The 27,928-nt window shown below is 41.9% G+C and overlaps 1 protein-coding gene across 1 annotated transcript in view; it reads right to left on the bottom strand.

The window, feature by feature from the left end:
* LNX2 (ligand of numb-protein X 2) overlaps positions 1-20,687 on the bottom strand; it is a 163,012-nt gene extending 142,325 nt beyond the window's left edge. Inside the window, exons 1-2 of the mRNA XM_086933463.1 lie at positions 20,205-20,687; positions 15,398-15,645 (exon numbers count right to left, since the gene is read on the bottom strand). Coding sequence (XP_086789589.1) covers positions 15,398-15,645; positions 20,205-20,605 — 649 coding nt within the window. The 5' untranslated portion in view covers positions 20,606-20,687. The remainder of the gene's footprint in view (positions 1-15,397; positions 15,646-20,204) is intronic.
* Positions 20,688-27,928: the final 7,241 nt, after the last annotated feature.

Below are 27,928 nucleotides of genomic sequence, written 5' to 3'. Positions count from 1 at the left end.
CAGAACCAACATGATCCAAAATGGGGGATCTAGGGCTGCTTTGCAGTGGTAAGAGGGGGAAAGTTAGAGGAAGAGGAGGAGGAGGGTTGTCAACCTTGTGGGCAACCTCTCTTCCTGCCCCTATATGATTTATATAGGGTGTACTGCTGCTGTTGCTGCTGCTGAGGTTGTCTGTATGTCCGAAAAGACGACCTTCCAAAGCCCCTGAATTTCCTATAAGAAGAACCCCTAGGCTGTGTCTACAGACCCAGGGACTTGGCTGTAGCCTTGCTTTCTTTAAACCTTTCCAAAGCTGCATCTGCCTTCTTCCCAAAAAGTCCAGAACCATCAAATGGGAGGTCCAAAAGAGTTGCCTGGACATCCTGAGAAAATTCTGAAGACTTAAGCCAGACACTCCTCCTAGATGCAACCGACGACCCCATTATACTGGCTACAGAGTCCGCGGTATCAAGGCCACTCTGGATCACCTGTTTTGCAGCTGCCTGAATGTCAGACAAGACCTCATCAAAGTTCTTTATGTCCTCCTCCAATAACTTTGGGGCCAGTTGTCTAGCAGAATCCATTAAAGCATGGATATACCTGCCCAAAAGGCAAGTGGCATTGGTGGACTTAAGAGCCATAGAAGCCGATGAAAATACCTTTTTAGCAGCCTGATCCAGTCTCTTAGACTCTCTGTCACATGGAGTCTGTGGAAAAGCTTGTCAGGAAACACACCATTGCCTCCGTTTTACACCCAAAGTGACACACATCAAGGAAAAAGAGGCGAGTGATCATTAAACCCAATGTGGTAAACCACTGTTATACTGTAGTATAGCTTATCACCCATTCTAAGATGGCCACCGCATTTGGGGTCGTTTTGATACTTGTGTACATGCCTGCGCAGTCTAGTATTTGAGTTGAGTGCGTGCGTTTCTAACTGCGCACTTCAACTGGGAATTGTATCAGAGAGCATTGAGAAACCGTTCCTCTGTATTTAGGAAGACAGAGTTTTGATATTCTATTCAAGTTTAGATGCGGAGATGTATTTCCGCTTTCCAAAGTTAGTATACCCTCCCTTTCAGAGTTCAAGAGATATTTTCTCTTCAGAGTTCATGTGGAATTTCTGAGGAAAAGACTTGACTGAAAATATCCTCGTCACTTGTCTGCCTCTTCCAAGTTAAAAGGGCAATGGTCGAGAAAGTAACCAGAGTCACGCCAGTTTAACATTAACCACTTAAGGAATCGTAACTTCCCTCTTGGTGCTTTTCGTAGTCCTTTACTCCCTTTTCTCTCCTTCCCTGTCCCTTTTAGTGCACTCTTCAAGAGGATTGTCCTTGCTGGCAAAAGACCACAATTGAATAAGGCAAGATACTCCGGAGTTAAAGAAGGAATTTATTTCAACAAAATATTGTGGATATTGCAGGTATTAGTCAGACAGTACGTAAACTGCAGAATATGACTGTTAGAGTTCCTTTCTAACCTTGTTGCTTCTTTTACAGATAATAGAGTATCTCCACACATGTTATATGCATGCTTTTCCATCTGTGCATTAGGTACCCACTGCACGACCAGGAACACAACTGCAGAAGAATCCTGCAGCACAGTGAGGGTGGTAGCTGTTGATGGAGCGTCTCTTCTTTCTCTCCCACTCCCCTTTCACCCCTGCTGGTGACGTTGCTTGAAGTATAGCGGCGGTACCGGTGGGCAGGCATTGGAAATAGCAGATATTTTGCTTCTGCAAAGACTGGAGGGTTCCTGACAGATTGAAGTGGCCATGAAGTCACTTAGCCAAAGCAGAATGGCAGAAGGATTCAATTTCAAAGCTTTAGGTGAAATGTTAGCTGGGATTCAGCGTGAGATAGGTGCAGTCAGAGTAGAAAATACAAGTTTGAAACAAGAACTGATAGCTTGTGCCAAGAGACTAGGTTATTGTCACAAAAAGTTGATGGGTTAGCCATGGGAGATCCAGCCACTAGTCCTCTAGCTCCCAGCAAAACTGCTCCTGCTATGGATCCGAGAACAGTAGCGCAGGTAATTCATTTGGTCTTCCCATTAATACCCTTAGCAGCTCCGGAAAGGTTCCAAGGAGACCTACAGAAGGCCCAGTTATTTTTAACTCAATGCTCCCTACATTTCATGTGTCACCCTACTTTGTTTCCAGCTGCCCAATCCCGGGTAGCCTTTATGTGGTCCTATTTGAGGGGAGATGCGGCAAACTGGGCTATGCCATTAGTATCTGGGGATGACCCTTTCCTCTATGACTACGATTTATTCAAGAATGAATTTCTACAAATTTTTGACAGGAGAAGGATGTCCCAGGCTACCGATAATGAACTGCTTGAGCTTCATCAAGGATTTAAAGATGTAATCTCTTATTTGACTCAATGTAATAAATTGATCATTGAAACTAATTGGCCAGTAGAAAAAAGAGTGGCTCTTTTTTATCGTGGATTACACTATGAAATCAAAGATACTTTGGTGCAAATACCCAATCGCCCTACCAAACTCTCGGCTTTGGTGGATCTGGTCTTAGAACTCGACTTCCGTAGTGCAGAGCACAAAGGTGAGATGAATAAAGACTTTAAGGAGAATTTTCCTCGTTTTGATAGAATGAAGACTAAAGTTGGAAGAGTGACTGGGCAGAATAATGAAGTAGAACCAATGCAAGTTGGGGTAGTTCGAGGACCTTTGAGTAAAGAGGAGAAAGAACAGCGACGGCAGAAGAAACTTTGTCTTTACTGTGGAGCTTCTGGACACTTTGTAAAAGAATGCCAAAGACGTCCAAAGACACTGATGAAGGGAAACGCCTTGAACCATCAGTAGAGGGGGTCACTCTGATGCCGAAAGAAGAAAAGACGACTCCAAATTCTCATTTGATTATGAATACTCTTCAAACTTTGATCCCACATGTCATTCTCCATATGACCTTGAATTTTGGAAAGCAAGACATTTTCGGAGTGGCCATCATGTTGGCCACAGGGAATTTCTGTGATATTAAATACGCTCAAAGAACAGGAATTCAAGCTATCCGTAAAGAAAGAAGTGAATCAGTTCGCGCAGTAGATGGAACTAATCTGTCCTCAGGCCCAATCACCAGTCATACTGAACCGTTAGAATTAATTCAAGCTGATGGTCATTGGGACGTTCTGAAATTTAATCTCATAGATGCCCCTCAATTTCAACTCTTCTTAGGACTGCTTTGGCTGGCGATTCATAATCCAACCATTGATTGGGAGAATCGAACTGTTGAAATGCAATCTAAATATTGTTTGGAACATTGTTATCATTCAGAAGAAAAGATTGTTGAGCCTTCACAAGCTTCATTACTCTCTTTTGGAGGGCAGCCAATTGGAGTAATTAACTCAAAGGAAATTCCTTTTGAGTATCAAGACTTTTTAGCGAACAAGAAGCAGAGCACTTACCACCACATTGCTCCTATGATTGCACCATTGAATTGGATCCGGGAGCCGTGCTTCCTTGCAGAAGGATTTACGCTCCGACGGAAGCAGAGAATTATCATTTAAAGGATTATCTAGATAAGTATCTAGCAAACGGCTTCATAAGACACTCTCAGTCACCAGTGTCATCTCCATTGTTTTTCATTCCAAAGAAAGAAGAAAATTTCAGGCTCTGAATCGATTATCGGGCCTTAAATCAAGTGACTATCAAAAACTGTTACCTTCTTCCCTTGATTTCCGTCCTGTTTCATCAAATTAAAGAAGCTCAAATCGTTACTAAACTCGATTTGCGAGGGTCTTATCACTTGGTTCGCATGAAGGAAGGTCACGAGTAGAAGACTGCATTTAGAACAAAGTTTGGATTGTTCGAGTATAGAGTGATGCCCTTTGGCTCTGCAATGCTCCTGCAATTTTTTACCACTTTATTAATATTGTGATGGGAGATTTGATCGACAAGATTTCCATCATCTACCTGGATGACATATTAATATATTCAAAAGATCCACGAGACCATCCTGAACATGTCAGAACGGTATTAGCACATTTGCGTACTCATCGTTTGATCGTCAAACTTGAAAAATGCGTGTTCAGTTCTTCAAGAGTAGAGTTTTTGGGTTTGTCTTGTCTTCACAAGGCATTACCATGGATCCTGGAAAGGTACAAGCAGTGGAAGATTGGCCGTCTCCAGAGGATGTAAAAGAAATTCACAGATTCCTCGGATAAGCAAACTTTTATAGCTGGTTTATTCAAGGATTTTCTCAATTGATTGCCCAATCACTCGTTTACTGAAGAAAGGAGTGAAGTTCCAGTGGACATCAGAAGCAGAACAAGCTTTCTTAAGCCTTAAGAAAAAATTAATCTCAGCTCCCATCCTGTTGCATACGGACCCTTCAGAACCATTCTTTGTAGAAGCAGATGCTTCCGATCAGGCCATAGGAGGAGTGCTTTCACAAAGACATCATGACACTGGACAACTCCATCCTGTTGCCTATCGCTCTCGGAAATTGAGTCCTGCAGAGATAAGTCATACTATAGCGGAAAAAGAACTTCTGGCAGTAAAAGATGCCTTCGAAGATTGAAGACATTATTTGTTAGGTGCTAAACACAATGTCACCGTATTCTCTGATCATAAGAATCTTCAATTTCTGAAAACTGGGAAGACTTTGACTCCAAGACAATTAGGTTGGTCTTTATATTTTGCAGATTTTGATTTTGTTATTACATATCATCCTGGAAACAAGAACGGAAAAGCAGACACACTCTCTCGATTACACACTAAAGAATGTGAACATCCTGTGGAACCACAACCCATAATTCCTGAATCCAAAATTATATGTACCATCTCTGTGGACAACTTTCAAGAAGAAGTGCGGAAAAGTCTTACGACGGAAGAGATTAATGATTAGGTCTCTGAAGGAGAAGAAAGGAGGATTCATGAACAGTTACCTTACTACAAGGAAGCATTGTATCTTCCCACTAAGATCCTACAACAGAAAGCTCTCCGAGTTTGTCATGATCTACCACTAGCAGGACATAAAGGAATATCTAAGACAATGGACCTTGTGCAGCGTTATTTTTGGTGGCCTGGTTTGTCCTCTCATGTCAAACAGTATGTATAAACCTGTGAGTTATGTGCTCGGAGTAAACCTACTAGACAGGCACCTCAGGGAATGTTACAACCCCTTCCCACCTCAACTCGCCCTTGGCATACCATTTCAATGGACCTAATTGTAGATTTGCCTTTAAGTAAGGGTTACAACACCATTTTAGTAGTAGTAGACACCTTCACTAAAATGAGCCATTTCATTACATTGTCTGGGTTACCCACAGCAAAAGAACTAGCAAGACAATTTAGTGAACACATAGTGAAAATACATGGAGTTCCCAAGGTAGTAATCTCAGATCGAGGTTCTCAGTTTGTCCCCCATTTTTGGAAGGCCTTCTTGCAGGGTCTCGGAGTGGAGACTAGGTTTTCCACCAGTTATCATCCCGTGACTGATGGTCAGACGGAGAGAATTAATCAAGAACTAGAACAGTATCTTCGTCTGTTCCTCATTGATCGGGGTGAAGATTAGTCAGAAATGTTGTAGATGGCCGGATTTGCATGCAATAATGCGAAAAGTGCGTCCACGGGATACTCTCCATTCTATTTAAATTATGGTCGCCATCCTAACCCTTTTCAAATTCAAGAAGATTTGGAAGCTCCCGCTTTGGGGAATTTAATCAAAGACTTAGCATCCCTCCATAAAATGGCAGAGAATAATTTGATTAAAGCAAAGATGAATTATAAGAAATGTGCTGATAGACACTGTAAACCAGCGCCAAGGTACCGGGAGAAAGATCAGGTTTGGTTGTCTTCCCGCAATTTACATTTGAAGGGAAATAGAAAATTCCAACCTCGCTTTGTAGGTCCATACAAAGTTGAAAAAGTTTTGGGACCAGTCACAGTAAAATTGAAGTTACCTGCTAAATTAGGTATTCATCCTGTCTTTCATGTTTCTCTTTTGAAAAAGACTGCACCACAGATTTAGATAGAAAGGCCCCCAGAACACCTTGAGATCCAAGGTTATCCTCAATTTGAAGTAAAGGAAATTTTAGATTCCCGACTTCGTAAAGGAAAACTCCATTATTTGATCGATTGGATAGGTCATGGTCCAAAAGAGAGGTCTTGGGAGCCAGTAGAGAATATCCATGCCCCCCAGTTACTAAAAAGATTTCATTTACAACACCAGTCTAAACCTAGACTGATAAATCGGTCTTTGATACATGTGTACATGCCTGCGCAGTCTAGTAGTTGAGTTGAGTGTGCGCATTTCTAACTGCGCACTTCAACTGGGAATTGTATCAGAGAGCATCGAGAAACCATTCCTTCCTATTTAGGAAGACGGAATTTTGATATTCTATTCAAGTTTAGACGCTGAGATGTATTTCAGCTTTCCATAGTTAGTATACCCTCCCTTTCAGAGTACGAGAGATATTTTCTCTTCAGAGTTGGTGTGGAATTTCCGAAGAAAAGACTTGACTGAAAATATCCTCGTCACTTGTCTGCCTCTTAAAAGTTAAGAGGGCAATGGTCGGGTGGATTTCGGAATAGCGATAAAGGAAGAGAAACTCACAGATATCCTTCAATTCTTCATACCTGAACTACGAGGAAAGAAAGCTAACATAGAGACAGTAAGACTTCTTAAGAAAGTAACCAGAGTCACGCCAGCTTAACATTAACCACTTAAGGAATCGTAACTTCCCTCTTGGTGCTTTTCCTGTACCTTTCCTCCCTTTTCCCTCCTTCCCTGTCCTTTTTTGGTGGTCTTCAAGAGGATTGTCCTTGCTGGCAAAAGACCATAATTGAATAAGGCAAGATACTCCAGAGTTAAAGAAGGAATTTATTTCAACGAAATATTGTGGATATTGCAGGTATTAGTCAGACAGTACGCAAACTGCAGAATAGGACTGTTAGAGTTCCTTTCTAACCTTGTTGCTTCCTTTACAGAGAATAGAGTATCTCCGCACTTCACCACAATAAATATATTGTAGAAGAGAATCAATACTTCGAAGACAGCTGGTAGGGGAAAATCTATAGTAGAGTTAATAGATGTAAGGTAGTCGTAGTAGAGGTTATATGCATGCTTTTCCATCTGTGCATTAGGTACCCACTGCACGACCAGGAACACAACTATAGAAGAATCCTGCAGCACAGTGAGGGTGGTAGCTGTTGACTAAGTGTCTCTTCTTTCTCTCCCACTCCCCTTTCCCCCCTGCTGGTGACATTGCTTGAAGCAGTGGTACCGGTGGGCGGGCATTGGGAACAGCGGCTATTTTGCTTCTGCAAAGACTGAAGGGTTCCTGACAAAGCTCCAGCAGATTTCTTTGAGCAGGCGGCTTGAATAACTAAACTCTCAGGTGCAGGATGAGAGGATAAAACCTCCGGATCTCCTGGAGCCGTCCTATATCTTCAGGCAACTGCCCTCGAAACTGCAGGAGCCGAAAAGGGTTTTTGCCAAACTTCCATAATTGGCTCAGTGATAGCTTCATTTAATGAAAGTAAAGGTTCAATTACTGCAGAAGGAGAATGAAGCACTTCTGTCAGAATATTAGATTTGAATTGCATTGTCGGGAGTTGCAAATCCAAAAGATCAGCCGCCTTACGAATCACAGTGTGGTAAGGAACCACATCTTTGGAGGGAACCTCTGAAGGAGGAGAGAGTTGCCATTTTAGTGATAGTTCCAAACCACGTGCCTCTCTTAGGTCTTCAAAAAAGTCCTCTGACTCTTGAAGTTCTCCTACTTCCATCTCATCCTCCCTATAACGCTGCTCCTCCAGCAATCTTTGTGCCTCCAGTCTGGACCTTATCTTTGGGGCCAACGGAGTCGCACACGGATCCAACGGAGTCGGAACCGGCGTCAAACTCGGATCCAGGGGCACATTCGAAGTCAACCGAGGTCGGGCTGACGGTGCCGGAGATGGAGGAATCGACGTCGGCGTCGATGCCGGTGTCGACGTTCTCGGCGCCAGGAAAGGCAAGATAGAGCCAAAGGCATAAATGGCATGAAGGGAGCTGGAGCATACGCTTGAGGTACTCCCAAATTGAATGCCATGGGACCCATGGGACCCGAAGGTGCACCAGAGGGGTACATTGCCCTCGCAATGACACCGTACATCGCATTAAGATAATGCATCGGGTCTGGCCCTGGACCAGGAAAAGAAGGGTACTCACTAGGAATGCACTCAGGCATAGGCGTCACCGGACTCGGGCCTGCCGGCGCCGACGGTGGATCCACTGGAGTCGATGGCCTTCCAGGTACTGGTACCTCTTCTACCGGAGCCGGAAAATGCTCCGTAGATGGAGAAGGATTCGGCGCTGGTGACTGTGCCGGTGAAGCCACAGGAGAAGATACTCTCACCGGGGAAGGAGAAGGAGATACATAGTCCTTTTTGATAATGATGATCTTTCGAAGCCGATGACTGAGCCTCCTCTTTATCCAAACGGCGTCGAATACCATGCCTCTTCTTTTTCTTATGCATCTTGGATTTTGAAGCATGACCCAACGTCGACTTCGAGCCCGATCTGGATCTTGACCTCGACCTGTTCTTCGATCTCCTCCGACCTCTCTTTTCTTTACGCATCTTCGCCATAAACCGCTTATCTTCCCTTTCTTTCAGAGCCTTCGGGTTCATTTTCCTGCAAGAAGGACACTCCTCGACGTCATGGTCCGATGATAAAAACCATACGCAATTGTCGTGAGGATCGGTTATGGACTTGTGTTCACCGCACTCACTGCATGGCTTGAATCCTGATTTTCTCAACGACATCCTTGAAAAGAGTAAAAGATACAACCGGGTACAAACTGGAAAACACAAAGTAACAAGCTACGGAGAGTCCCGAAAACCGTTGGCGTCGACGGCGCGGAAAAAAAGGGAACTGACGTCATCACGATGACGAGGCTCTATTATGGATCCAGTGATGTCAGCAAGGTCGCGAGCGGAGTCGTGCCTCTGTGACTTTGTCTACATCCTCGTCAGCGTGGAGAGCTACAAAAGTTTCCGAATGTTGCTGGCGCAGGGGATATTCACAAGGAGAGGAATCCACTGGCAGATGTATCCATCAGAAACTTCATTCCAGGTCTGGTATTGCAGCCTAGGTGGACAGTTTTAAACTGTCATTTCTACCTGGCATAATAAACCTTTTGCCAGACCTACACCGTCCCTTTTAATACTTACAAGTCACCACTAAGATAGGCCCTAAATGCCCAGGATGCAGGTATTTGGAAAGTAGGGCACGTGTAAATAGGTTAAAATGTCCTGGCACTGAAAAATCTCCCTATGTATTTTCCAGTGTGGCAGGGCTAGGTCTCCCATAGAAAAACAATGTGTGACACTATAAACCTTATAATGTATACCTTCTGCCAGTGCTCAGTGATTGCTAATGGTTCTCTGGTTGTGAGATGGTGGGCAAAGGGCTAAGGTGAGTGGAGAGGCTTTTTCCTCTGACAGGATGACTTTTTGGGTTGTGTACAGGAACATAATCACACTTCTACAGTTACCTACCCTGTCACAAGAAGATATACTACAGACATAGGCCTGCCCCCTTCACTGCCCTGCTAGCCAATGCAGCACCAATCCCAGTAAAAGGAGGTTTGTCCACAGAACTGGTTTTGAGTGATCACAAGGGAAGGTTTGTCCATTACCAGAGCCACACCCTTGGGTGAGTTCAGGGAGCTCTGACCAGGTGAAGAAAGGTTCTGCCAAGTTGAATTTACGTAGAGAAGGACACTTTGGAATAGCTTACTGTTAAACACGCAGAACCTGCTGCAAAAGTGAGTAGGGTCAACCCTGGGAACATTACTCCATTGGTTAGGGAGGGTCCAGGAGTTCCCCCACCCACAGGCAGGCACTGGGCATACATATGGCACCCCAATACCCCCCTCAGAACAGTCACAGACCTGTGAAGAGTTCAAACCCAAATCTCACAGTACACAAAATAAATAAATACAGCCAGAATACAGTAACTTTACAGTTGCCAATAACCAATGCTACGCCCCTTAGGAAGGGAAGACATATTCAGTGTACAAGAACATTTTGTCCTGTTTTTATTTAGGAATACCTTCAGCTCTGATTGAGATAAAGAGGTTTAGATTTTAAAGGAAATTTCCATAAACTGACTACCACAGGGTAATACCTAAGGTTAAAGCTGAATGTCTGCTAAACAAGTTAAACTTCAGCAAAGGTGCAAGGGAGCTCATAATAACCAATCTTAACAGACTATGTCAAAGAAAACAACTCTAATCAGAGTCTAAAATGTGACACTCTGGAGTACAAGTTACAATACAAGATATTTAGGTTCCCCACATAAGAAATGTACAAAAGAAAAGTAGATCATACAAGTTTCCAGTGTTAAAGAAATGACTTAGAAAGAAATAGTGATAGATTACATCTATAAGAAATGTAATTAAAGACTTGAGGAATGACACAAAAAGTCTGGAATAACGCTTATAAAATAGTCAAGAGGTGTGTGATTGAACAGTAAACTTAAAAATTTATCAATGGATTAAAAGCAATGAAATCAAGGGCTCACAAAAAAACTTAAATATTAAAGCAGATGAAGGATGTTCATTATTCAAACAACAGATGCAGAAGAAAGTTGGGAAACTCGACCTTCTATGCTTTTCCAGAGTCATAATTAATTTCAGTGAAAAAGAGAGCAATCTAGCAAGGTGCATTCCATAGAAAATACACCCTCAGTTTCAAAAAAAGATATTGGTTTAGAAGAATATTGTGACCATGGTCTAATGCTTTAAGGAAAACTTAAGATGGAATTTAAAATACTTAAGTAAGACAGACACATTAAACTAGAACTACAATGGTAATTAAATTCTACCCTTAAATAGGCTTTTACAAGACTCCTTATAAACATGCACAGGTCAGAAACAACAATTGGGGTACACCCTGCAATTTCAAACTTCTGCTAGATTTCTTAGAAGGAAAGAAACCCTTTAAAATGATGTGATAGGACTAGTTCCATATACCCATATGCTCCGAATCTGGACCACCTATGTCATATCTAAGAGAAGGGAAGCATTCCTCCATAATGATACACACTCCAGCTTTGGAAGACGTCTCATCTAATGCGATCATTAAGCATACATTGGAAAAATCAGGTTAGGGGCCCCTGAGGATATGCTAGAAACATTTGAAAGACTTTGGCACAATATGTGGATGAGGTTAACTTACTGAGCAAAGCTATAAATTGATGAAAGGACAAAAAGCCAGTCCTAGGGAATCATAATATCATCAAAGGAAACCTCCACTCATAAGAATATGTTAGGATGTTGCTTTGTGCTAAGTAGGGAATGATGGAATATTTCAATGTTTTTATATTTTACTCATACTTTCTAAAATTTCCATTGAATATTTATTTTTTCACTCTGAATATATTTTGTTTATCTCTGTGTAATACTCAACCTCCAAGTTAAAAAAAGGGAAATATAACACATCTTTCCGAATCAGCCCTTGATAATCAAGAGCGATTCACATCTAGATTTGGGGTATGACAAACTGATTGAAAAACATTTTGGGAGTTGAACCCATGGTTTTTTAATTTCTGCTTTTCTGTGTTTTTCACTTTTCGTGTTAATGCACACTGGAGGTGCTTAGCCTAGGTTAGCAATGAGTATTTTGAAGGAGCCCATTTTAGTTATATTACAATATTCCAGGCAGAACAGGAGCAAGGATCATGTGTGATGCAGCTAGTACTTGGTTTGCACAATTGGAAGGACTTAATGCAATTTAAGACAATCAAAATGATGTGCCTGTGACCACTGAACTATTTATTTGGTAGAAAGGGGACATTGAAGGGGTTATTGAAAGGTAAAATTAAAATCTGAGTTGATCAATATACTCATGTTATTTATTTTTTGAATGGGGGTTGTCGCTGGACACAGGACTTGGGCCATTCATTAATAGAACCTCTGTTAGATTCATCTTGGAAGAGGTAGAGTTCCCTGCGTGTAACAGCAAACATATTCTAATTACTTCATGATGGTTTCATGATTTCCAAATGTTCTCAATTCAGCTATCGATTTGATGGTAACACACATCTGAAACTGAATGTTGCACATTTCAATCAGATAGATTAGAAAACAAGTGCAAACACTGAATAACAGTTACTACAGAAGGATTTAAAGGAAGTCACTAGATGTTTGGATGACGTTACTGAAACAATGAAGAATAACTGGATCCACTCTACAGGGTGCATAAGACTCACTCCATTCTCTCAATGATTTTATGGAGTACCATGTCTACACAGCAGATAAGTTGATCACTAGAGCTGCATTGGAATTCTTGCCTGGAATGATGTTCTTCCTGTTATTTGCAAAAACTGTCAATGTTCCTTTGTGGGTTAGAACCCTGATTAGCAGTTGTGAAGAAGGTTATAGTATTCCACTGCTTTATGAAACTATATGATTATGTCACTTTGCAAGATTTGGCGGCAGAATTTTATGTTTGACATTTGTTGTTAGTTGACTAGCTCCTTTAGAAGCCGCACAGAGTTTATTCACAATCTGGTGACTATTGTCTGAATCAAATGTGCTGTATAATGCCCTACTAACGGGCTGCATTACAATTTCTGCAACATTGGCAGACTGTTGATCAAAGCTTGTTAAGCATGTTATAATGGAAACCATGCCTGTAAGTATTCTAGCCAACCTCATTTACCTTTATAGGTTTAAAGGAAAGTGCATGAAATGTAGGAGTAGTGATTGTATGGGGAGAAAGGTATTGTGGCAAAAGCCAATATATTTGAAGTGTTTTTGATTTGTACAGGGGATATTCTAGTTTATTGCTTTATGGAAATCTTTATAGATGTCCTTTGATTGAATATTTACTCCTATATATGGTATGAGCCGAGCAGTAAGTTATTTTTCCTACGTGGCCCCTTTGTGAATTTAAAAAATAAGTCTTATTTTTGTCAGTTCTGCATCAAAATCATTGATGTTCAAGATTACAACCTGCGCTTTATAGGTAGGTAAGCTGCGAACTACATCATCTAATATAATGTTGGTTTTTTGGTCTTCTATGAGAAAATGCCCTTTTTGCATGTAACTCACCTCCCACTTTTCGCTAGATTTTATTGCTTGTGAAAGTGCTCTGAATGCTGGGGTGCTGCCTTCCAGTGCCCGGTGCATGTGCTATGACCCCTAGAAACATGTCAAATTGACTACTCCCTGATTGGCATAATTAACTTATTAGTCACTAGTAGGTGTGTACTGGGGGACTGCAAGTTAAATTTCACAAATGGACTGCAGCACTAATTGTGCCAACAGTCAAGTGACAAGTGAAAGCGGGACTCTAGGCCTGCCACTGCAGCCTAGCATGGCAGTTTTAAAACTGCAATTTCAACCTTTTAAAATCATCATTTTAACAGGCCTAAATCTTCCTTTTTAAGACTTATTAGTCACCACTAAGGTAGTTTCTAAACGCCCTTAGGGTAAATGCATAGTACTTAAAGTATGAATGTGTGCTTACGTTTTTATATGTCCTGGTGGTGCAGAACCTCCAAAGTTGTCTTTCATTGCAGCAGGCTGACTCCCTCTTAGAAAACAACTGGACTAAATAGTTGCACCTTATAATGAATAACGTTTAGTTTGGGAACAGCTAGAACATTGGTTGAAGGACTCAACTCAAATTAATAGGCATTTAAAAACAATCTGATCATGAAGTCAGATTTTACATTTCTAATCTCAAAATGCCACTTTTAGAAAATAGCATTTTCATGTGTAAAGCCCCTACTAGCCTTTTCAGAATTAAACCCCAACTGTCACTTGGCAGTCTGCTGGGAGGTGTGAATGGCTGCCAAGAAAGGGAACAAAAGGGCCTTGGCTGAGAGGAGGTGTGATCTTCTCCTGACAGGATGGACTGCAGGATTTTTCCACCAACAGCACATGCTTCAAAGGGTCAACCCCTGTGTTGTGCAGATGCAATTCCCACCTTGGCCTGCCCCAGCCATTGTCCAAGCAACCAGAGGGTCACCATTCCCAGTGGGGAGGAGGGGGATCTATTCTAGAACCAGTTTGCTGGAAAAGCTCCTAATTTCTATAGCCATACCTCAGAGGTGTGCCCAGAGCTCTGATCAAGAAAGGTAGGATTATGCCATATTGGACCGTGGCAAGCATGGCACTGGGGTACTGTTTAGGACCAACCCCCAAATCAAATCATATCTCTGGCACCCTGAATCTGACTTTTGTTGTTTTGGTGTATTTTTAAATGTTAAAGCCTATACTATTTTTATATATTGGAGTGGTACTTTTTTTGTTTATGTTTTCAACTTTTTGACTGTTTTGGTCCTGATAAATGCTTTACACATTTCTCCTCCTTTACGTCGATCTGCTCCTTGCTACAGCTACCAAGGGTTGAGCTGAGGTTTAAATTATTTAACTCTAAATGGACTTAGTAAGGAATAGTGCCGTTATTACTTGAAGAGGCCTACCATCTACATCAACTAATAATCCACTTTCTAACATCAAACCATTTATAGTTTTCCTTTTAAAGGAGGGTATTATTTTGATTATTTTAGTTATATTTACAAAGAGACTTTTAGCATTGCTTTACAGACTGGCCTGGATTTTGTTAAATAATATGTATATGTGCTACTTGCTAACATTAGTAGTCTATACCATGAGGTAAGCATTATATTCTTCTATGGGGTAGGGTCATATTAGCGCATTTGAAAATTGTACAGATACTTATGAATAGCACATCCATAGCTGGGTTTGCACTATCATGTCAGCTATCTCACTGGTGTGCTTACTCATTAGGTTAACTGTGTGCACTGCTGTGTGGTGGGTCTTTCATTAGGTGGCAAACCCCCAAAGCTTTGAATTGTTCAGAATCTGTTTAATTTCTGCTTTTAGAGCTAGAATACACAAATCAAAGTGACATATTAGGAAGATCTTTTGGTTAATAATTTATAAATACAATGCATATTGTAATAATCATTTCAACAAGAAAAGTGGCATAGTAAACTTGAATTGATTAAGATGCTGGAAGCAAAGTATTTAAATAAGTTATAATTTTTCTTTGGATCTTAGATAAAAAAGCTCTTCAGCACATACTGACACAATTTCCTCTTCTCTTCTGATTTTTTTGTAAATAATTGCATACCTTAGAGTACTTCCTCAGCTATTAATCAAGTTAAACTTGGGTTATCTGATTTGGTGTGGGGTCAACTTAACAAATAAGCTCAACATAACAATAACATAAAAAATGTCCTTTTAAAAACTAGACTTTTATTCAAAGTTGTACTTAGACTGAAGGTAATTTCAGAGGGGCTAAATGAGAGAGGTTGAAATGTATTTGTAACAAGTAACAGTGCTTCTCATTTGCAACACAAGCTATAATATTTAGAGGTTCTGCTAGAAAGAAAACATCAGCAAACAAAAAAAAGAAGGTAAACAGCACCTACATTCTGTAACTGTGTTTTCCTCAAAAGCAGGGTTGTCAAAGCCTTGCTCATCAGACCAAAACGTAAGAGATGCTGAGGTGATCATCTGCTCCATTGCTGTTGTTCCATTGTCAGTGTGCTCTGTGTCAGGTGAAATTGTACCTGAATGATCCATCTCTTTTTGGCCTGTTTCGCTTTCATTTTCTATATCCATTTTGTAATGTCTCAGTCGCTCCAGGACAACTCTTCTATGGGAAGATCCAGCACACCTGTATAAAATCCATTACATTTCAGCAAAGCAGCAAAGACATGCATAAATAAATATAGCCCACTACATGCCATAGGACATATTTGATGACATCACTCATTAGATTACTACTAATTAGTAATGCAACCCCCGCCCAACAAAATTAAAGACAAAAAAACGTGATGGGGAATGGGCGTATGTGCGGAATTGGGTACATATGCCATGAGTGACATAATGGGGAGACAATTTATTGTTAGGTGAATAAACTCTAACTGCTGCATTCAGTGGTTTGAGATTTTTATGTTAGTTCTGGTCTTATTTCACTGCCTAAATATGTCAATTTAACCATTGTCTTTTCAGTGAATTTGTAGGTTTTCTTTTTTAAGAAACTTTTCTTAGCACCTAATTCAACTATATTGTCACTTTAACCTTTTTTATATTTAAAGATGTATATAAATATGAATACATTCAATATGAATAAATCTAAAAGTATATATATATTTATATATGCATATATATATATGTATATATTGTTTATGTTTTAAACAATTTTGATGGTAATAACACCCCCTGTCCTCATATACTAGCCCATTGGTGGGCTTTATTGGCACCTTGTATAGACTGTGATGGTGCATTTAAACAATTCCAAGATGGCGCCTACAGTGACCTAAGTGGGGTTAGTCCTCTTTCACTATCTACCTACACGACACAACTCGCTGCAGCAAGTGCCGAAGGAAGCTGACCCACCAGCAGACGCACTGAGAGAGATGCTGTCTTTTCTCTTGCCAAGAAATCCAGCTTCAGTGTTTCCAAGCTACCTTTGCGGGTTGTTGGGAAATCGAGTCCTGAGAGAGAGATACCAGACCTCCTTCATTCTAAAACCAAGGTACGGAGCTGATTAGACCCTTAGAGAATTCTTGGATAGGTTCTTAGCAAAATAATACTAAAACTAAGCTACACCTCACTTACTTCTTCCCTTGTACTAGACCTAGGTTAGGTACACCGGGGTAGGCGTAGTTTAGAAGCACCAGTTGAGTACTTTTTAGTCTTTATTTATTAATGTATGTATTCTATATATTTTGTGGCTTAGAACGCATATCATGCTTTTACAGTATTATTTTATAATACTCTTCGTACTGTACGCATTGTACTTTGCAACCAGTAGTACGATTGTAGCAGTTCATTTTCTCTGCATGAGAAAGAAGACTGTTCAATAAATACCTTTTCATTGAAAACGCCTGTCCCTCTATTTCCCTGCACCTCTGGTGAAATAAAGCATGCACAATTGACTGAGTGAAATAACTATCTATTGTTTCCGCGACTCTAGAGATACATTTCTTATTCTTGGGAAACAAAGTTATCATGTTTATGCGGTTGTCAGAAACTAATCCCTTCTTGTTCATTAGAGAACGTTTCTAGAGACCTCTGAGCTAGCTGTCACTCACAATTAAGTCTAATATATTCGATAGAGACCTAGTAGACCTCAGTGCTACGTCAAATCGATAGTATATATTATTCCAATGCGCAGAGCCTATTGGGAATATAGGAACTACACTACAGTTTCTTGTGATCTCTCCTTTTCTCAATAGAATGTTTGTTGGAAAATGGCCCTCTCTGAAGGGTCACCCCAAATGTTTTGCTTTCCTCCTCCTCTTTTTCTGACCTTCATTTTGTTGGCTTTTGGACTCAGAGCACGTTACCACTGCTGACCAGAGCTAAATTGCATGTGCTTCTCTGCTAAACATGGTGACATTAGTGTATACCCAATTGACATATTTAGCTTACTTGTAAGTCCCTTGTAAAGAGATATACCATATGCCCAGGGACTATAACCAAAATGCTACTAGTGGACCTGCAGCACTGATTGTGCCACCCACACAAGCAGCCTTTCAAACCTGCCCCAGCCCTGCTGTTGCAAGGCTGGTGTGTAAAGTTTACAACTACTTTGACTTAGCATTTAAAACTGCTTGCCAAGCCTTAAACTTCTCTTTTATTACACATAAGCCACCCCTAAAGTAGGCCCTTGGGAGTCAAAAGGTCAGAGTGCAGTGTAAGTAAAATTTAGGACATGTATTTGTAGGTTTTACATATCCTGGTAGTGACAAACAGCTAAATTCATTTTTCACTACTGTGAGACCTACTCCTCTCATAGGTTAACATTGAAAATTATTTAATATACTTTTAAGCAGTAATTCCTGATTAGAAAGTAGTAGCTGAATCATGTTTTATATGTTTGAAATGGTAATATTAAATCCTTTTTAGTGGTTTAGTTGGATTTAACATTACTGTTTTAGAAATGCCACTTTAAAACAGTGAGCATTTCTATGCTGTTACTGTTCTGTGTGCCTGCAGCCTGTCTCCAATACATGTCTGGTGTGGGTGATAGCTGTACTTTGTTAATTCCTCCAGAAAGTCACAAACACAAAAAGGTTAGACGTGACAGAGAACTCATGTGCATTTTGATAGCTCTTCCTGGGCCGGAAGCAAGGAGGGAGCTGACAATTACACCCGAATAGGCAGTGTCCTGTTTCCTACACAAAGGGCTGATTACCCACTACTGATAGTCTGGAGCCAGGGCTGGGAAGAAATGGCATATGTGCACTTCAAAGTCCCTTCTTGGAAGTCACCCACTCTTTAAAGGCACAACAGGGTATAAGTAATGGGGCCCTGATCCTATCAAGACAGTACACTACTGGACCTGTGAAGAACTCTGACAGAAGTAAAGACTGCTGTGCTACAAGGAGAGTCACTCTGCTTCCCTCTTGAAGAGCTGCTTTTCTGCTTTGCTGTTCTACCATGCTCCTTGTTGATCTCTGTCCTGCAGAGGACAAGGACTGGGCCCATCTCACCTGAAATCAGAGTGCCTTTAAGGGCTTGCTGGCTTGCCCCCTGTTCTGAGGTCTCAGGGCCATCAAAGACTTCCTTCTACCAAGTAACAGCCCCTGGACTCTTCCATCTGTTGGCCCTGCCCTTCCAAGTGGTGCCAATCCAGTCCTGGGCATCCGAAAGGTGACTTCTGCTGTACAGAACCATCAAAATTGATGCAGTGACGTTTTGCGCTGATCGGAACCTACGAATTGCCCTACGACGTCAACGCAGAGCAGATAGACATCATTTCGAAGGATTATGGGATTTGAGGACGATGGAAAGCACAGCTAGACGATGACACAGTGCCTGCATCATAAATGGGTTCATTAACGAAGCCTTCTTCGCCTGCGTGCATTGGAACCGAAGCATTGAGTCTTCGACGTCGAGGTTTGCTCCATCCAAGGTACTTTTTTAGTGTGATCTGCATGAGTCCTGTAACCAGCCGGCTGTCTTTCAGAATCTGCCTAAACTTTGGTATCATACCAGTCCAGCGCGACCATAAGTAACCCCTAAGCGCTATTTGCTTCTAAGTACTAATTATTGACAATTCATAATTTCTGCGAATCGGGCCATTTGCGACCTGCAAAATGCATGATACATGTGGCCCTTAGAGTGCTAGCTTTCCTAGCTCAAGGCATTCAAAGGTTTCAGTTAAACTTAAGGAAAAGCACATAAATGAGAAATCAAACTGGAAAAATTGGGTAAAGTAACAACAATGTAGAGTTGATTCCCCATTTTAAGACTAAAATAGCATATTTTATCTCAAAGGTAAATAGATGTGAGATCATCTTTAACAACTGTGATTTCTAAAATAAAAAAACACGTTTTGCTCAAAAAGGAGGCTTCAAGCTTCACATTTTCTGGATTATAATTCTCCCTTCCTCTTTTTCTCCACTGTGGGACATTTCATACTGTTTTTCTTTCTGCACAGAGAATTGTGTTGGGAAGGAGCAGAGGTATGCTTTGGGTGAATGGGGGAGTCAGATGATACCTCCCTGTTTGTAACTCCAATTCACTAAAGTATCCTGACACCCTTTCGTACAAGTCTCACTCTAACTGACTCACATCTTTTCTAGATAGGCGAGATCCAAAGAGGTTTTTAGAGACCCTCATACACACTATTGTCGTGATGCTTCATTATCGGTTTTCACCGGTCTGAAACAACCAGGGTGGCTCAATCATATTCTAGGGAGCACTTTGGATATTTTCCCAGATGGAGTCTTTTCTGTCTAAATAAAATACCTAAAGGACATCCCAGATTCCCTTTATTTTTGGGTGCCTTGGGTAAGGTTAAAATATCACTATTTGGGTTTATGTCGAGGGTCACTGCCTTTACACTCTATGTCTTTGTCGATATGTTTCAGCCCTTTCTAATGGCCTCTATGATAGGATGTGTGAGAGTTCCTAAGAAACCTTTATGGATATCTCCATCTAGAAAGGGTTTGGGTCAGTCAGAGTAGAGACTCAGTCAAAAGGGTGGTAAGATAATTTAGTGAAATGATATTTCATACCTTTTCACGCTCTATTCTTCATAAATATGTACTTAAGCATGCACTTTGTTGTTTAGGGAAAAGAAGATGTGTACAAAACAAAATTAAAAAGTAAACAACTATATCAAAACAGTGCCACGCTTCGAAGGCTCTGTTCAGCATACATGAAGAAACCCCCAGGAGTTATGCGAGAAAATCTCCTTTCTAGTTCATGAACGCATACCTGTTTTTAAGATGTGATTCCAAGTCACATCGCTGCATGGTCTCCTGGCATATTGAGGAAAAGGGGCATACAACTACCAGTTTATCTAACAGTTTATTAACAAGGATGCTGGACTTCTTGCAGAATTTAAAATTTAGCCTTTTCCGATCCAGTGGACAAAAATCTTTTTGCAGCAGAAAATTTCTTAGGCACTTGTAGCAAAATGTATGTCCGCAAGGAGTGTCCATTGGCTGCAGCAAAGGCTGGAGGCAAACATGGCAGACCAAATCATCATCCACATCTTCCTGGTAATTGTAGAGGTGGTTCTCCTTTGTCCAATGTTGCTGACCACATTCAAAGCAAAGGGGGTTAAGAGTCATGTCCTCCTCCACTGAAACTACTTCTTCTTGAGGGGTGCCCATTGTAAAGCATGTAGTAAAAAATCACTTTCTTCAATTAGCTTTGTAGTAGTTGATGTTTCAGTTCAGCGTAGTTTCAGAACCATGCAAAATGTATGCATCCCTGTATAGAAAAAGAAAAAAATAATTCATGAGAATAATTAACCTTTTTCGCCATGCTCAGCAACTTAGTTATTGTGATTAGTTTTTACACTGACACCAGGAGGGCTTTGACTATAACCATTCTTTTAGGGTTTGTAATTCGGTGACTACATACACTTTCAATAGTGGTTCAAGATCATGTTTGATCCTGGGGAGGAGCAGGACCTTATGATAAGTTAGTGAAATTTTACTAAGACCATTTTTAACACAACTGCACATTTTTCATTCGTTTCTTCATTACCACCATAAATCTTACCCTTATAAGTAAGAAAGCGAAACCCTCAAATCGACTGAGACTAAAACTTTCATACACGTTTTTTGTTACTAAAGCACTGAAGTCTATCTGCCCCTCACAACCCAAACAACTTCAGCAATGAGTGGAATTCACTTGTAATCCTGTCATGTGCTTCTTATATCCAAGGGACTCATAGGTCTTTCACTTATCGCCTCATAACCTTTCACCTTAAAGCTTTCACCTAGTACCTTTACCATCTAGCGTTTAGGAGCTAGGATGTAATAATGTGCATGTCATGCACACTACCTAGTTTTACTCAAGCTAATTGTTCTTGTGACATGTGAGTACATGATGACATGATTTTCTACATGTGTTGTCCACCAAGATGTGTGTTGTGCAAATCATTTGTTGCCCTCCCACTGTAGGCCTGTATTTGCTCTTGTATTATAATCCTGTGTTCCTCTGTGCATTGATTTTAACCATTGCCTTGTGCATGTGTTATGCACACAATAATGTATATATTTACAACAAAGTATTGGAGCGCGGAGCTGTGCCAAATTTGGCACACTGCACTCCGACATTTCCAAAACACAGGGAAGCGTGATATTTACTACAATATGGCACACCCCTGTGATTTCCCTAGCACTGGCACTAAAATTAGCTGCTTATCGCCAATGCAGGCACCCTTGCATCATAGTACAAGGGCTCTTGTGTTGCAGGGAATGATTGTCTATGTGTAGGAAGGTATCCCTTCCTGAACTTAAACAATCCATAATGGCTATTTTTCACCTTCGGACACATAAACAATCATGAATGGTGTTTTTCTCTTTCTATCTGAGTTGCAAAAAGCAAAACAAGCATTTGCAATGCAATGGTCTCGGCATCATTAAAGGTAGAGCTATTGGCATTGCTCATGACATTTTTTTTTCTTTAAATCAAAAATAAATGGCATTGTCATTAACATTGCCAATACACATCACTCTGCACTCAACAGCACACAATGCTCTGCACACTCACTCTGCACTCACTGCTCTGCACACTCACTCTGCACTCACTACTCACTGCTCTGCACACTCACTCTGCACTCACTACTCACTACTCTGCACTCACTACTCTGCACTCACTACTCTGCACTCACTACTCTGCACTCACTACTCACTACTCTGCACTCACTACTCTGCACTCACTACTCTGCACTCACTACCTTTTACTCTGCATTACTACTCTGCACTCACTACTCACTACTCTGCATTACTACTCTGCACTCACTATTCACTACTCTGCATTACTACTCTGCACTCACTACTCACTACTCTGCATTACTACTCTGCACTCACTACTCACTACTCTGCATTACTACTCTGCACTCACTACTCTGCACTCACTACTCTGCACTCACTACTCTGCACTCACTACTCTGCACTCACTACTCTGCATTCACTTTACAATGATTCTTTAGTATCACGCCTTCCGCCATATTTTATGGTTATTACTAAGTATGATTCATGCTGCTATAAATTTGCAGACTTTTAACATATCAGCAGTGCCCTCTCTAAAGACGTGTAAAGCGTTAGGTGTGTGTAATACTTGTCATGCGGCTCTGGGCTTGCCCTTGTGTTCTGATGATTTTTCCCCATGTTTGAGCTGGCTGATGTTTCATCCTGTGCCTCTTCCTGAGTATGTTTCTCTTCCTTTCTCTAAGATTGAGGAAAACACCTGTCGCTCTCCGTGAGTCCCATTGTATAACATTTTATGTAGCTCAGAACTGTGTCCAATCTAGCGGACTATAACCACCCTGAACATCGCAAATTAATTGTGCGGTTTATTTGAAGAGCATTAGTTTTAATAAAGTTTGAAACCAATCTTTTAGCACCTGCTCTGAAATGGATCTTATATAAAGACTTACAGGTGATGAAGTGTAGTTAGGTTCTGTCGCAGTCACTTCCACACTGCTGTACATGAGAAAGAATCAACTATCTGAGGGTGTTATGACCTTTGCCTTGTTGTTTTATTTTCCCAAATATTAAACTGCTCATTCACAAGTTGCAAATACCTTCCTAAAGAAAAATAAATGTCATGAGCAATGCCAATAGCTCTACCTTTAATGATGCCGAGACCATTGCATTGCAAGTGCTTGTTCTTTTTGTTGTTAAATGTGTCCTTCTCGATGGCATCTAAATATGCCTAAAATACCACTTTCAACTTGGGCCAATAAAAGTTGTTCCTGGAATTGATACGAAATGATGGAGGATCAGTAACACCTTCCATTTTGCTGTGAAATGCAATTCAATAGGTGATCTATAGTCTGAGTTCTCTTTGAAAACATGACAACCATAATCACTGAAGAGTGCTATGGTGCTAGTATTTTCCTTATATATTCCTAATATTTTGTTCCTGAATATTTTTCCTAATGATGTCACATTTCTGTATGAAAACGCTCCTGGTTCCAGGTATCTTTCAGAAATTCCTTTAAAAAATTGGCGCATAGGGCTTTAGTGACATGTCCAGTCACGTGCAAATTTAAGAAAATAGCCCAATCTAAGATGGCGTCAAAACGTGTTCACTCATTGCATTACTGGTATGTTACCAATGAAGAACTGTCAGACTAGTATGATGACAATATTCCAGGAACACATCATTAGGATCTCTCTAACATGCTGTTTCTACAATTTGCGCCTAGGCCTCACGTAGAGCGAGGCAGTTGAAGAGTGTAAGCTGCCCCTCTCTTTGAGAAGCACACTTACTTGTTGGATGTACAAACCTCAAAAGAGTTGAGTAAATTTCTTTCTTCTAAATCACCCTCTCGCTAGACTGTAGTACCAAAAGACTGGAAGCTTTAATCCCAAATATGGTTCTCCCGGGGAGGACAGTCTTTATCTTAACTATTGGTATTATTACAGCAGAGAGATTGTAAAGAATACATCTAGGAAAGAGAAAAAGGTTGTAGGAATATTATGGAAAAAGCAACTGAATCAATACATGCTAGGTTGGCACTCATTTTATTTGGCTGGATGTTGCTGCGAAAGAGGATGCACAACATTGGTTCTGGGTGTTATACTGCTGATTCATGGATTTTTTATAGACCTTTCCTGGGAGTAGGATCAGAACAAATGTAGTGCTATTGAAGGGCTTACCACAGTACTAGGGAACCCTTCAAGGTCACTGTTAATATGGAGAGCATCTGGGTGAGCTAAACCAACATGTAAAGTCTGGGGTGAGGGTGGAAATTAGACTAGTGTCATTGCACTCCATGCATACTAGTTTGCAGAGGTATGCACCCTAGTCGAAGTAGTGACCACCACTTCCGACAGGGTAGCTTGGCGCAGTGCAGGTAGGCTTAGCTTAAGAGGCAATGTGTAAATTATTTGTGCAACACAGACCACGAGTGACACATTAAAGGCACTCACAGAAGGACACTACACCAGTTTAATACAAAAATAAAGGTATATTTATCTAAAAATTATGCAAGATCCAAAAATAGTAAGAAGTCACCATATGCAATCAAAAGGAGTCAGTCAAAGGTCTTTTGGAATGGCTGTTACCGGGTTTCTAATAGGGACGGACTTTCAGTGGGAAAACATTAAGGCAAGAACAGTTCCTCAAGGGCAGGAGATTATGCACTGCTCGCAGTCTTTGTGAGCCTGGACCACTTTAGGAGAACGATCCTTGGTACTCAAACTAAAGCAGTTCTTAAGTGGCGTAGATGAAGCACCAATTGCAGTTGTTTGGAACGGGTCACCTTAGTGCCAGAGGAGGGTGCAGCAGCTGTCCTGCGCCGTTCACGGTTGCGTTATTGTTACTGGTGTCACTGGTTCCTGAAGTCTCTACCCTTTGGGCCACTAGTTTTAGGCAGAAAGCGCGGGGGTACAGACCCTCAATGGAGGTAGGCAGTATGGCAAGGATGCCGGATTAGAAATGTGGGTCTCCCCCGCATTGGTAGCTGGTGGTCGACTGATCAGAGAGAGGTCTGCATTTATGCATACATAGCCCCGGCATTCCCGGTAGTCACTTGAGGCAGTCCCCGCTATGAATGAAGGCCGTCCCTGCGATCAGATAAGTGCCCCAACCAGCCCTTTACAAAGGGAAGTACAGTGCCCGGCCCTGGTACTTCAATCAAGGCTCACACAGCCGGCTAGCCATGCTACCAGAGGCGTCACCAAGCCCGGCAACCCGGCGTGCTATGCTGAGCGTTTTACCTGGGGACGACGAGACCTGCTCCTGGGATCCTCGGGATGCCGGCTCCTCGATGGTGCTGCACGGGGAAGCGGGACAGCCCTTCCGGCGTCAATATTAAACTGCTCATTCACTAAATGCCCCCGGAATCCCACCGCGGCCGCCCCGGAAGTCAGGCACGGTCGCCTGTGACGGGGGCGGGGCACGTCCAGACCGGAAGAGGAGGCTGGCGGAGTCAAATGCGTCTCGCGCCCGGGGCTCCTGCGAGCGGTCTGGAGCCCCGGGGCCGCGCCAGCAGGACGTTGGGCGCCGCGTGCAGAGAGCAGAGTCCCCGACATTGGCCAGGTAAGTTCCAAAAGGCTGGGGGGGCTTGGTGCACTTGTGTGTGTGCGTGTATGCTCGTGTGTGTATGTATGTGTGCGACGGTGGCGGGGGGGAGGGGGGGCCTCGGTGCACTTGTGTGTGTGCGCATGTGTGTGTATGTGTCAGGGGGGGTGTCTCTGTATGTATGTATGTGCGTGCGTGCATGGGCGCTTGTGTGTGTGTATGCGCATGCGTGTGTGGTGCTTGAGCTTCCCAGGAGACAGCGCCTGGCCACAGCGCGCGTTCTCGTTTCAAATCGGCTCCAAGGATGCGCGCGGCCGGAACTGTCTCCTGGGAAGCACACTCGCTGACAAAAGATCTCGGCGGAGACGCGCTTCCGCGCGTTTAGCCGAGACCTAAACAAGGAGAAATAAAAGCATTTCTCCTCGTTTTGCCATTCTATCATCTGCTTGTGCAAGGAGTTAGTTTTTGGCGCTGCCTCAGATTTACAGATCCTTGTAAATCTGGGTCAGTGTCCAAAAGCAAAGGGTGGTGCAGTGGAAAGCCCACAGCAACACCCATTGATGCCCCTTTCATTCAGATACCTGCGTGAAAGTGTACCATATTTACAAACCGGTGTTGAGCCACAGAAAGTTGCTTAATACCACTTTGTAAATATGTAGCATCGTTAAAAATTATGTTCCTGTGGCACAGTGCCCTTGTAAATACGCCCCAATGTCTATTTAATATTCCACTTCACTAGGCAATGAACACCTCTTCTTTCTTGTGCTTATGAGAATATTGTAAATACCTGTGTCTTGGCTAACCTGTGCTCCTCTTGTTTGAAGGTTACTCTTCACTGTTCCCAGATTCAAGAGATCAAATAGGGGTGGACGGTCCCTCAACTTTCTGGATCCTTACCTCTGGAACAATCTTCCTCTCTGTCCCAGAACTATACATTCTTACGGGGATTATTACGCTGGTTCATAGATCATCTGTCACACTTTCAGTTGTTCTTTAGGCAAAATATATTTTTGGTGCACATGCGCTAAATAATCTAGAATCAAATCAGGGAGCTGAGTTTTGTTCCAAAGGACTACCAAACTGAGAAGGTAACCACATTGGACTTCTGCAGGACAGAGATGCGAGCCAATAACAAGGTTTGCGGAGAGGTTCTAAATTTCTTTCGACAGGTAATGAAAATATTATTTAGTAGGATGTATATACCGTTTGTTTTTTTTTGTAAAATTCAGGCTTTTCTCATTTGCATGTGCTAATCCCCCAGTAAACATCATTGTAGTTCTGAAACATATATTTTTTACGCAGTTCTGAAACATATATTTTTTACGCAACAACAGCATACTATCAACAACCATAACTGCTATAAATCTTTATTGAGGGGACTGACTTCCAATAGCAGTTGAGGAAGTGAACTAAAAATGCCTGTTGTGAGGTTGGTTTCGTCTCTATAAACTCCAAACTAACAAATGTTGCTGATAGGTGGGGTAACGAGACACCTGTGCGTTCCTCTAAATCCAGAGGGACCACGGACTAGGGACCAGTTGTGTCGCCACATTGCCCTGGTAATCGGTAAGTCTGCTCTGAGGTGATTTCTGCAGTAGCCAAGGTTGGCAAGGATCAGGCCTACATAATCAAGTAAAATGCCCTCGGACAATTGCGAGTAACTTTCCTGTTGCTGCGCGGGGTCCCACTCTGAGGCAACGTCGTCTGTCTTGTTTTCGTCTGTCAGATTCCTTCTGACAGTGGTGAGTTTTTGGATACCGTGGCAGTAGCCTCATTACTCCACATTCATTTTGAATTTTTTAGTCGCTGTTTAGGTTGCCTCTCGGAGGTGGCAGCATTTATTCTTTTAGTCCCATGTGGTGTGGGACAAACCTAGTACCTCACTGCAATGGGGCATATCCTTTAGAAACACCCCCGGCTCGGGAGAACTGATTAACAATACCAGGGGGGACGTCATCGCAAAAGGCAATACTACAGTACCCAGGGAGATCTTGCAGGCGTTTCCTCAAAAATACTGAGGTACACAGCTATCACACCCACAGCAACGCTACCGCCTTTCTTTAAGCCGTAGATCTAGTCCTTGACATTCTATTTCGTTCATAATCATACTACAACATTTAAAGAACCCTCCGTTTGTATTTGTTTTTGAAGGACATGCAGGAGTATGAGCATAGCATAGCATCATAACAAAATATAATATCGAACCGCTTTACACGGCCATGACACAAGCCAGCTCATATGCTCAAATTCTCCATTACCAGTTCCTTTCTTCGACATGTCAAACATATTCCAGATTAAACAAAGAGGACTAGCTTAAGTTGACCAAAGTGTTACAGTACTCAAATTAGTTCTGTCACGGGCACCTTGTTGGTGTATTCATGAAGCCCTCACCCACCAACCTAGTTGGTGGCATGCTTCATCATCGGGCCCACCCAGTGACACCTAGTATG

The sequence above is a fragment of the Lissotriton vulgaris genome, chromosome 8, assembly GCF_964263255.1.
Source record: "Lissotriton vulgaris chromosome 8, aLisVul1.2, whole genome shotgun sequence".
NCBI lineage: Eukaryota > Metazoa > Chordata > Amphibia > Caudata > Salamandridae > Lissotriton > Lissotriton vulgaris.
The sequence above is the reverse complement of the archived record's forward strand: the minus strand, read 5'-3'. Positions and strand labels throughout refer to the sequence as shown.